At 42.6% G+C, this 11,534-nt stretch overlaps 3 protein-coding genes across 5 annotated transcripts in view; 2 read left to right on the top strand and 1 right to left on the bottom strand.

The window, feature by feature from the left end:
- Positions 1 to 2,311: 2,311 nt before the first annotated feature.
- Positions 2,312 to 5,731, bottom strand: pfdn2 (prefoldin subunit 2). The gene is made up of 4 exons (XM_080486231.1): positions 5,628 to 5,731; positions 3,866 to 3,954; positions 3,644 to 3,767; positions 2,312 to 2,755 (listed from the first exon to the last, which is right to left on the bottom strand). The coding sequence occupies exons 1-4, from the start codon at positions 5,706 to 5,708 to the stop codon at positions 2,558 to 2,560; spliced, it is 492 nt and encodes a 163-aa protein (XP_080342357.1). The 5' UTR covers positions 5,709 to 5,731; the 3' UTR covers positions 2,312 to 2,557.
- Positions 5,732 to 6,558: 827 nt separating this feature from the next.
- nit1 (nitrilase 1) lies at positions 6,559 to 9,653 on the top strand. 3 transcript variants are annotated; one of them, XM_080486537.1, is made up of 6 exons: positions 6,559 to 6,697; positions 6,964 to 7,197; positions 7,292 to 7,395; positions 8,479 to 8,615; positions 8,725 to 8,850; positions 8,927 to 9,653. In XM_080486537.1, exons 1-6 carry the CDS (start codon positions 6,612 to 6,614, stop codon positions 9,221 to 9,223), a joined length of 984 nt encoding a protein of 327 aa, XP_080342663.1. In that variant the 5' UTR covers positions 6,559 to 6,611; the 3' UTR covers positions 9,224 to 9,653. The 3 variants fall into 3 exon arrangements, with proteins under 3 accessions (XP_080342663.1, XP_080342665.1, XP_080342664.1); XM_080486539.1 differs by having other exon boundaries at positions 6,562 to 6,697; positions 6,878 to 7,197; XM_080486538.1 differs by having other exon boundaries at positions 6,577 to 6,697; positions 8,533 to 8,615; positions 8,927 to 9,369.
- A 768-nt stretch (positions 9,654 to 10,421) lies between these two features.
- The window catches only part of clcn3 (chloride channel 3), a 35,044-nt gene continuing 33,931 nt past the window's right edge, over positions 10,422 to 11,534 (top strand). The window contains 1 exon segment of the mRNA XM_080486186.1: positions 10,422 to 10,531. The gene's annotated coding sequence lies outside the window, so the exon portion shown is untranslated.

Here is an 11,534-nt window from a genome sequence, read left to right as displayed (position 1 = left end):
GCACGTTGATGCGTAATGACCGTAAAGACCGGAAGAGAGGCGCAGTGGGATCTGTGGGCGCGAGGCGATGCTTGGCTGTTTAGCTGATCGATGGAGGCGGGATAAAACGGACAGAGAGATTAATATATTGCAATAAAGACGGCTTCGACTTTGACTAACACAGTCAAGATAGAGGCCATGCGATTTTTACAGTGCTTGTTTATTTTTCACATTAAGGTAAAACATTGAACAGGAAAATAGCATATGATTTTTTACAGGGCTCATTTATTCGATTTATTACGGTAAACATAGATAGATCTTTAGTTGAGACACGTTAATATAGATATATTTGTGCTATATATGCATTTTTATGTGTGTGTAGTGACTATGTTTGTCTAAATAAATGTGTGTACACTGGGTATAGATTATGTATTTTCATAAAATATAGATATATTTATTTATATAGATGTATGTGTGTATTAGATGGATAGTTAGATAGATTGGGGTTATAAGGATTATGTAAACAACTAGTTCAACTCTCTAATAACTAAATCAGTATCTATCTATCTATCTGTCTATCTGCGACATTCACTGGATTGTCAACTGTTGCTTACAATTGTCTCCTGTGAAGCTGTTTATATTTTTCTATCAAGATAAGAATTTACAAATCATATACAGGTATCATACCAGCAGTATGTGATTTCAGAGAGATTTTTATAGTGATCATTATTACATGACTTTTTTCTTTTTTTTTGCAGCATAGTTATTGTATAGTTATAGTAATTTTGTATTTTGTCAGCTTATTCATTTTAAGCGGATTAGTTTGAAGACTTTTATTATCTCAACAGATCATCAGATTTGCCATACAGTGTAAAATGACCACTCACCTTTCTAAAATTATAGATACGATTTATTCAAAGCCAAAGTACGTCTTCTTCCTCCTCTTTTTCGTGCATGTGAAAGACACGGGCACGTATGGTGTTGACCTTTTTATATTGTTTATGTAATTAGATATTAGATGTTCAGTTTAAATTTTTTTTTTGGTAATTTTTTTTTTTACATGTTCAAAATAAAACTTTAAATCAAATCAAAGCATTTCGTTTCAATTGCTTTTAAGAAGAGAAAAAAAAAAGCATTTTAAAATAAAAAAAAGTCGGTGCGGTAAAGGAAGTGACGATTACGGAAGTGAGGGAACTTCGACGCTTTTACCGTAATAAATGGTCTACACGTGCACAGTACCAACTGAGATGGGATTAACTGGACCGTGTTCGTCACGTTGGAATCGGGACTGACTGAAGGGTGGAAGACTTTTCTCTCCGTCATTTTTGGGTGAGTTCAAAAGCGAAAAAACGGTACAATATCTGTATGTAACAGCCGTGAATGTGTATTGTAGAAAAATACCTTCTATAGCCTATAGGGTTGTCTGACGAGGTGGCCGAGTGGTTAAGGCGATGGACTGCTAATCCATTGTGCTCTGCACGCGTGGGTTCGAATCCCATCCTCGTCGAATTTCACTTTTCATTTCTTACGAATGAAAATCAAATCTCTTTTTTTATGCGTTATGATCTTGTTAGGAATTCTTCTGATATTAGGAGCAATTAGTCCAAAGAAAGAAGAGAAATAGATAAATAATTTGTCTATATTGTTTGTTTAAGCATTTATTGTTCCATTATTATTGATATTCTATAATAATTAATTACATGTTGCACACCCTTGGATATATACCAGCAAGAGTTGTCTTTTTTTGGCTTTTTTAAACTTTATCTTGACATGTTACCAACTTGCAACTGCTTGAACCGTTTTTTAAAGCTTGAAAATGCAAATTTTGCAAGTGTAAATTATTTAACACTTAAAATCCCTTCTCAACAATTATATATTAATATTTTTTCGAAAAATAGCATATTCATAAAGAGAGATTTAGTGACACAAAATCTTCATTTATTGCATTTGAAATGGAAAACAAACAGTACTAAAAACTATTGAGATATGTATATTTGTATATTAATTACTGTGCTTTTATGTTGTACTATTTTTCTTAATGCGAGTCTTTACATTAAAAAAACAACTGACTTCAAATTAGTGAAATTATCTGTTAATGCAGCAAGCAAGTTTTACTAGAAATATTTTTTTTAACTAGTAATAGTTTCACCTGTTTCAATAGTTTAAAGCCATTTCACCTGCTGTTTTCCCGTAAAACTTTATTTTTAAATAATTCTAGCTGCTTTCAACCATTTAAGCCATTTTACCCGAGTCCCTGCGAGATCAGAGTCTCTTATAAAGGAAAAATTCAGCAGGCTGCCAATCCTTCAATTAGAAGTAAAACAAGTACACAGATGTTTGTATTTTTTTTATTTTGACAGTATTCCAGCAATGAAAAAAAAGAAGAAAAAAAGTCTGAAAGGCAAATGTAGGACAAAAAAAAAAAGAAAGCTTCAATTTTGATGTACAAAGTGTTTTTTTTTAATTAACGGGAGAGTTCAAGGTTTCCCCCAAGCTGACTCTTTAAACTCTCTACGCTTTTCAGAACTGCACAAATCATAAAGGGGCTCTCCCTCCCGCCGCCGCCGCCGCCGAGGAGCTACGAGACTAAAACGCCGGCTCCGCTTTTGGACCCGCCTCCTTCACTCTCATTGGAGGACGCCGCCGCCGCCGACTGGCTCTGCGCCTCGCCTTCGCCCTCGCCCACCAGCCGGATGTTGTAGCGTTCCCGGTACTCCGTCAGCTCCCGCCCTTTCGTCTGCATCTGTGTGTTGACGGCCTCGATTACTTTGGAAATCTGCGAAATGAAGAATTAACGAGAGAACTTGTGATTATAAACGTTTGTCATTTTGGGAAAAGGCAGCCATCTTGTTTTAATGTATTTGTATTTGCAATAGTCGTCGTAGTAGTATTAGCAGTATTAATAGTAGTAATAGTTGTAGTATTAGTAGTGCAATGGTAGTAGTAGTGAAGTATTAGTAGTAGCAGCAGCAGTATTAATAGTAGTAATAGTAATAGTTGTATTAGTAGTAGTAGCAGTAGTAGTAGTTAAGTGTTGGAAGTAGTAGCAGCAACAGTATTTATAGTAGTAATAGTCATAGTAGTATCAGTAGTGTAGTGGTATTAGTAGTCATCGTAGTATTAGTAGTGTAGTAGTGAAGTAATAGTAGCAGTAGCAGTATTAATAGTAGTAATAGTCTTAGTAGTAGTAGCAGTAGTGAATAGTAGCAGCAGCAGTATTAATAGTAGTAAAAGTCGTGGTAGTAGCAGTCGTAGTAGTAATAGTGAGGTAATAGAAGTAGCAGCAGCAGTATTAATAGTAGTAATATTGGTTGTAGTATTAGAAGTGCAGTGGTAGTAGTAGCAAAGTATTAGTAGTAGCAGCAGCAGCAATATTAATAGTAGTAATATTGGTATTAGTATGAGTACTGTAGTAATAGTAGTAGCCGTGTAAGTAGAAGTATTAGTGATTCCAGTGACTTGTAATGTTTAATATACTACTATTGACGAGGGCTGGGTAGAAAAACATTTTTATTTAGCAAATACGAGTTTCCTCCTCGCCACCACAGTTTGTTGGCGATCTGTTCTCCCGTTAGAGTCATTGAAACAAATAAATATGTTCAGAGAAGAAATAAACTTCACAAACACGAGCGAGGCCATAATATATCAAATACTGACATATTACCTGTTCTTTGTTGTTCTCTAAGGCAGGTAGTACTTCTTTCACGGTCCTCTCCACCAGCACTCCTCCGACCAGACGGAAACATTTCCTCGAAGGATCCACCTCCTTCAGGGTGTCGATTACTAAGCTGGAATATTAGGAGATCGACAGTCTTTTTGTTTGTTTGTTTGTTTGTTTGAAGGTGAAAACAAACAAGCGACGATAGAATCCGTGTCGGATCCTCACCTGTGCTCGGTGACGTCCATCTCCATGTCGGCCGCTTTGGAAGCCAGGCTGCGCTGCTCCTGACGCATCCTCTGAAACGTCGACACCACCTGTCACACGGAAACAACGCAGGTTAACAAACAACAACAACAACAACAACAACAACAACAACAACAACAACAACAAAAAGGAGCTGGATGAATCTGTAAAAGATGTTCAGCTTTAAGGTCGGCTGCAAACTGTGGCCCAAATACGGCAAGGCTACTTCGCCCTGTAGATCACTGTTTTCATACTGCTTTTCTATTGGTTACTTCGTTGACATAAGTCTGAGCAGCAGTCACACTGTGAGATGGTCATGTTTCTAGAGGGTTGGATGAACTTCATGTTTCTAGAGAGGGTTGGATGGTCTTCATGTTTCTAGAGGGTTGGATGAACTTCATGTTTCTAGAGGGTTGGATGAACTTCATGTTTCTAGAGGGTTGGATGAACTTCATGTTTCTAGAGGGTTGGATGGTCTTCATGTTTCTAGAGGGTTGGATGGTCTTCATGTTTTCAGAGGGTTGGATGGTCTTCATGTTTTTAGGGGGTTGGATGGTCTTCATGTTTTTAGGGGGTTGGATGGTCTTCATGTTTTCAGAGGGTTGGATGGTCTTCATGTTTCTAGGGGGTTGGATGGTCTTCGTGTTTCTAGAGGGGTTGGATGGTCTTCATGTTTCTAGAGGGGTTGGATGGTCTTCATGTTTCTAGGGGGTTGGATGGTCTTCATGTTTCTAGAGGGTTGGATGGTCTTCATGTTTCTAGAGGGTTGGATGGTCTTCATGTTTCTAGAAGGTTGGATGAACTTCATGTTTCTAGGGGGTTGGATGGTCTTCATGTTTCTAGAGGGTTGGATGAACTTCATGTTTCTAGAGGGTTGGATGAACTTCATGTTTCTAGAGGGGTTGGATGGTCTTCATGTTTCATGTTTCTAGAGGGTTGGATGGTCTTCATGTTTTCAGAGGGTTGGATGGTCTTCATGTTTCTAGGGGGTTGGATGGTCTTCATGTTTCTAGAGGGTTGGATGGTCTTCATGTTTCTAGGGGGTTGGATGGTCTTCATGTTTCTAGGGGGTTGGATGGTCTTCATGTTTCTAGAGAGGGTTGGATGGTCTTCATGTTTCTAGAGGGGTTGGATGGTCTTCATGTTTCTAGAGGGGTTGGATGGTCTTCATGTTTCTAGAGGGGTTGGATGGTCTTCATGTTTCTAGAGGGGTTGGATGGTCTTCATGTTTCCAGAGAGGGTTGGATGGTCTTCATGTTTCTAGAGGGTTGGATGGTCTTCATGTTTCCAGAGAGGGTTGGATGGTCTTCATGTTTCTAGAGGGTTGGATGGTCTTCATGTTTCTAGAGGGTTGGATGGTCTTCATGTTTCTAGGGGGTTGGATGGTCGTCTGTGATAAAAATAGCTCCTCCAGTGAGTGAGTGGGCAGATCTATTGAGCAGCTCTCCATCCGCTAAACAGGCGCGAGCACTTTCAACCGCCTCTGACGGAAATGAGAGTATTTTCCATTTTTCTTTATTCGAGCACAGCCATTAGTCTCGCGCTGTATTGTAATGAGATAAAATGACAAATCGTCTCCTTGTTGAGACGTGAGGAAGCAGAATAAGGGCGAGGGGAGGGAAGCTAACGTTAGCACCCGGCTACCGTGCAGACACGCCGGCGCTTCCAGCCTCTCCGCGGCCGACCGAGGCGCGACAACACGGGCCGTGCGGACCGAAGCGAGCCAGGGTGGAGGTGCGGGTACCTGTTCCGCTGACGGGCCGGGCTGTTTTCCACCGGCCCCGGAGCTGGATTTATTGCCCGTGCTGCTACTGTTGGCTGCCATCTTGGAGGAGGCTGCTGCTGCGAAGGACCCGGTGTAGGTGGCTCGTGAGATTGCCTGCGTGCAAATCCAGGCAGAACGAGTCCCAATTAACTCTTTCCCTTGAAAAAACTGCAGCTAGTAAACTATGAATTATTAAACGAACGGAGTCGAATTTAGCTTAGTTTATTTTATTCTGTTGGGGTGGTATGGAGGAATGACGATAAGAATAAGCTGCTCAATAAATAATACCTGCTCATAAAATAACACATTTTCAACTTTCCCCCTCAGTTTTCATGTAATTCTCTCCAATTAATCTGAAAATCAAGCTTTCGCAACAAAAGCACTGTGAAGATTCGTTTTAGTTATAAAATACAATACAATACAATACAATACAATACAAGCCAATACAATGCAATGCAATAGAATAGAAAACAAAATACTTCAGTAATTCCAGAGGGAAATTATTTAATGACTGCATTATCATATTACTATTATTCCCTAGTATTTTGATATTAGTTTTTTTTCATTATGTACATTGACATTGAGTGTCTTCAAGTGCACTTTTTACTAACTAAATAATAATTATAATATTACATTGTATTTATTTATGTTTATTTTTGTATTAATGTATGCCCTTCATGAGACTCAATGTCACTGCACATAATAAAATATAATAGGGAGATAAAAGAAAATAATAATTAAAGAATTTCCCTTTAGGACGAATAATTCTATTGTATTGTATTTTATTCTATTCTATTCTAGTCTCTTATAACGTGTTGATATAGAAAGTGTCCAGTAGATGGAGCTATATTTTTTCCTGCTCTGTTCCTGCCCACAGACGGACAAAAGAGAGCGAACGCGAGGCTTCCTGGACATGCGCACTGTGCAGTAAACGTTGACCGGGGCTGACTCTGTGCGACGCCAATGTTCAGGCTCAGCTTCATCCTGGGATCTTCAAAGCACCGGGCCTTCCTCCCTCCTCTGAGAGTCTCCATCAAGCCGCGCCGCAGGTGGAGTTCACTTTATTCCAGAACTACTTGTATTTCTTTGAAACTTTTAGAAGCTGTGCCGGCCTCAATCTTTATAGGTTGAACGTTAGATGTTTGATTTGGAGCAAAGTCACTGGGAAAAATGTCTCTATTGGTGATTAAAGGTTTGAAGATGTGAAGTATTGGATGTCTTCATTACAGAATGTCTCCGCTGTGCTCAGTGGAGACAGACTTCTCTCCTGCGGTTAATGATCAACCACCTGTTGCTCCCGTCTGAATCTGGGCAGGATGTCCGGCTCGCGCCCCCCGCTGGCCGCCGTCTGCCAGGTGACCTCCACCCCGGACAAGGAGGCCAACTTCTCCGCCTGCAGGCAGCTGGTGGAGGAGGCCGGGCGGCGGGGCGCCTGCATGGTGTTCCTGCCCGAGGGCTTCGACTACATCGGGTCCAGCAGGGAGGAGACGCTCGCGCTGGCGGAGAGCCTGGAGGGGGACACCGTCTCCAGATACAGCCGGCTGGCCAGGTCTCTCTCTCTCTCTCTCTCTCTCTCTCTCTCGCTCTCGCTCTCTCTCTCGCTCTCTCTGCACAGGTGCTCTCAGTTCCTCTGTCGTTCACAGGAAGCTGCAGGTGTGGCTGTCGCTCGGAGGATTTCACGAGCGCGCGGACGACACGGAGGAAGACCGGCGGATCTACAACAGTCACATCATCATCAACGATGAAGGTGCCGAGACGAGCAGGAACGCATTTAATCCAGATTAAAGCTCATGGGTGCATCAAAAACTGTTGAATTCAATAGAACATTTAACTTTTTATGATCATTTAACAAAGAAACCTCCATATAATTTAACTTATATTACACAATACCATAAATATTTAAAGCCTAGTTTAGTTTTCTTTTTTTACAAATTACCTCATAATTCAATTAAAAACAACAAAAAACTATCTGAAGTGATCATGATGTTAGTTTCTACTGTTTCCTCTAACCACAATTATATATTTAATCTGATTATCCTGAATGTAGAAACTATGAACTTTTATAACACACACCTGTTATAAATGTTTGAAGTTTTTTCTAGTCGTGGTATTAGCAATAGTAGCCTGAGTAGTATCACTGGTAGCAGTACTACAAGTGGTAGTAGTAATGGAGGTGGTAGTACTAGCAGTAGTAGTAGCAGTAGTAGTGTTAGTAGGAGGAGTGGTGGTAGCAGTTCCGTAGTAGTGGTGGTGCCGGTGGTATTGGTAGTAGGAGTAGTACTAGTAGTGTAGTGGTAGTAGGAGTAGTGGCAGCTGTAGAAGTAGCAGTAGTATTAGTAGTAGTAGTAGTGGTGGTAGGGGTCATAGTAGTATTTGTAATAGCAATAGTCATAGCAGTAGTGGTAAAAGTTGTAGTAGCAGTAGCAATAATAGTGTAGTAGTAGTAATACTAGTAGTAGCAGTAGTAGTAGTATTAGTAGTGTAGTGATGGTAGTAGTAGTAGTAGTAATGAAGTAATAGTAGTAGCAGTAGTATTAGTAGTGTAGTGATGGTAGTAGTAGTAGTAGTAGTAATGAAGTAATAGTAGTAGTGGTAGTAGTAGAAGTAGTAGTAGTAGTGTAGTGGTAGTAATATTAGTGTAGTAGTGGTAGTAGTAATATTAGTAGTGTAGTGGTAGTAGTAGTAGTAGTAGTAGTAATTGTAACAGCTGCAGTACTTTAGTGGTAGTAGTAGTAATAGTAGTAGTAGCAGCAGTAGTATTAGTAATGAAGTAATAGTAGTAGTACTAGTAAACATCCACATGCAGTACTGAGTGGTACTCTACCTGCAGGCGAGGTGACGTCAGTCTACAGGAAGTCTCACCTGTTCGATGTGGAACTTCCAGAAAAAGGAGTTTCACTTCAGGAAAGTTCCTTCACCGTCCCCGGACCGTCACTGGTGGCGCCGGTCCACACCCCCATCGGGAAGGTGGGATTATGGGATGTAGTGGGGGTGGAGGTTGGGGGTGGGGGTGGGGGGATGGGGGGGGGGGAGGGTCAGCTGTGGATCCATCGTGACGTCGGCCTCTGCTCTACAGGTCGGCCTGGGCGTCTGCTACGACCTCCGGTTCCCGGAGCTGTCGCTCGCCCTGCAGCGGCACGGCGCCGACGTCCTCACCTACCCGTCGGCCTTCACCGTGGCGACGGGAGCGGCTCACTGGGAGGTGGGGTCGGGGCGGGGGCATAGGGGTCAAAGGTCACGAGGCCGCACACGCTGAATTCATACCCGCTGACCCTCAGGTGCTGCTCCGCGCTCGCGCCATCGAGACCCAGTGCTTCGTGCTGGCGGCGGCCCAGGTGGGGCGCCACCACGACCGGCGCTCGTCGTACGGCCACGCGCTGGCGGCCGACCCCTGGGGGGAGGTGCTGGGGGACTGCGGCGGCGAGGAGCCGGGCCTGGCGATGGTGGAGGTGGACCTGGAGAAAGTGAGGCGGACCAGGAGGAACATGCCGGTGCAGCAGCACCGCAGAGACCCGGCCTTCTACAACAACGTGGCGCCGAGCCGAGCGGCGCCGAGCCGAGCGGCGCCGAGCTGAGCTGCAGCGAGACGCCGAGTTATTTATTCTCGATTCAAACTGATTGAATAAATGTGAGTGAAGGACAGGAAGATTTTTATTACTTTAATCACGGCAGTAGATTTTCCTTTTTGAGAGCTCACTGCGAGTGAAGTTACCCACTTTGGTCAGCAGGTGGCGCCGTTCACACAAACTCCATGTTCACGAATGTAGATTCTTCTGGGGAAAAAAACTATTTTATTGGTTTTTGTTTGCAGGAAATTCAAACAACACAATCAAATCATTAGAAAAAACTAAAGCAATAAAAAAAAGCCTGTATTTTTATTTTAAAAAAAAGATTTAATATCCTTGTTCAAATGATGAAAATGTACATTTTTAGTGTGTTTATGTTTTGTTACATGTGATTGTACATTATTGTTTAATAAAATAAAAATGATATTAATAGACTGGTACCGGTGGATTTTGATATGAGCCATAATTTACGCTATAAAATGATTTTCTATTTGGATAAAATACTCTAAAGTGAAATATTTCATAGGCAGGGACGTTTCTAAAAGTGTCTAAAGGGTCCAGTTCAAGCAAATCATTAAAAGTGTGATATCTTGGTGAGTGTCACACTTCAGACTTCAGTATAGATCACTAGAATACAGGCCGATCTGCCACTAATAAAGGTTTATGGTTCAGATTTTATTCTTTGAACCACTTGTTGCAGGATTAACTCCCTTCAGAACCCCCCCTCTATTTCTCTCTCCCCTCTCTCTCTATTTTTCTCCCCTCTCTTTATTTCTCTCTGTCTCTCTCTCCCTCTTTCTCTCTCTCTCCCCTCTCTCTATTTCTCTCTCTCTCCCTCTTTCTCTATTTCTCTCTCTCTCACTCTATTTCTCTCTCTCTCCCCCTCTCTCTCTATTTCTCTCTCTCTCCCCCCTCTCTCTCTATTTCTCTCTCTCACTCTATTTCTCTCTCTCTCTCTCCCTCTTTCTCTATTTCATTCTCTCCCATCTCTCTATTTTTGTCTATATATCTCTCTCTCCCTCTTTCTCTCTCTCTCCCTCTCTCTCTATTTCTCCCTGTCTCTATTTCTCTCTCTCTCTCTCCCATCTCACTATTTCTGTCTATATTTCTGTCTCTCCCTCTCACTCCCCCCCCCCCCCCCCCCCCCCCCCCCCCTGGATGTGAACAGGAAGTGAACGTCACTGACACAGGAATGGCAGTGAAAAAAGAAAACACCATGATGATGAGGAGAATGTCTGAAGCCTCCGTGTAGGAACCCGGCGGAGGAAGAGGAGGACCGAGGAAGACGATGCTCTGCACTGCCCGGGCTTCAGGAAGGTACGACCGGGGCTCTCTGCCTCTCTAAAGCCGCTCTCCCGCCTCGCTGTGTCCGCGCGCCGCAGAGCTCCGGCTAACCGGAGGACGTGATGGTGATGGTGTGTCCCTCCACCCCGAGGCCATCCCTCCGTCCCTCCGTCCCTCCGTTCCTCCACCCCTCCCTGCATTCATGCACCATCCTCCCGCCGCCCATCCCCCGGTGTGCGCGAGCCCGGCTGTTCGCGGGGTGTCCCGGTCCGTTCTGCCCGCTAGCTGGTGTGCGGACGCGGGGAGGATGTAGCGGGGGAGCCGCCGGGCCTCCCCGTGTGTGTGTGCGTGTGCGTGTGCGTGTGCGTGTGTGTGGTCTCATAGTTACTTCAAGTAACGAATTACAAGTACACACAAGAATACACTAAAAAATAATATAGTCAATATAGTCCAGGTTTCCATGACAACATCTCAAGTGAAGAAAATATTTGCGTTTATGCGTGTCGAAAACGATGTCCGTTCACATGGAAATAGCTGAAACACTGAAAACGATGTGATTAGCATGCCGGGCCACTAGTAGGTGCTGTTGTTTGTTTTATTTTGACAGTCAACGTAGTAACGGTACAACTTGGTCATCTGTCCACGAGAATGTCGTAACAGCAACAGCACAGACTAGTGGCCCAACATGAAAACTACATCGGTTTCAGTGTTTCTGCCGTTTAAATGTAAACGGGAAACTTTCATGAAACAAAAACACGATAACGAGGAGTTTTCACTCGAAACGTTGTCGTGTAAACGGCGCCTTGTTCTATCATAAACTGACACCAGCAGTGGAACAACTACAAATACTAATTTTACTGTAATCTAGTAGAATTTTTCAGTTTCTTATACTTTAAGTAATTGAGTTGTATCATTACGCATTTATACTTTTATTATAACGCAATTCAAATATGTAGTGGTAGATACTTAAGTTCACCATGTAATCTACTGTTGTACTTTTGGGTAGTTTTTCATACTATATATTATATACTTTTAT

Source organism: Lipophrys pholis (genome assembly GCF_963383615.2).
Source record: "Lipophrys pholis genome assembly, chromosome: 18".
Taxonomy (NCBI): domain Eukaryota; kingdom Metazoa; phylum Chordata; class Actinopteri; order Blenniiformes; family Blenniidae; genus Lipophrys; species Lipophrys pholis.
This window is presented reverse-complemented; position numbering and strand designations above follow the sequence as displayed.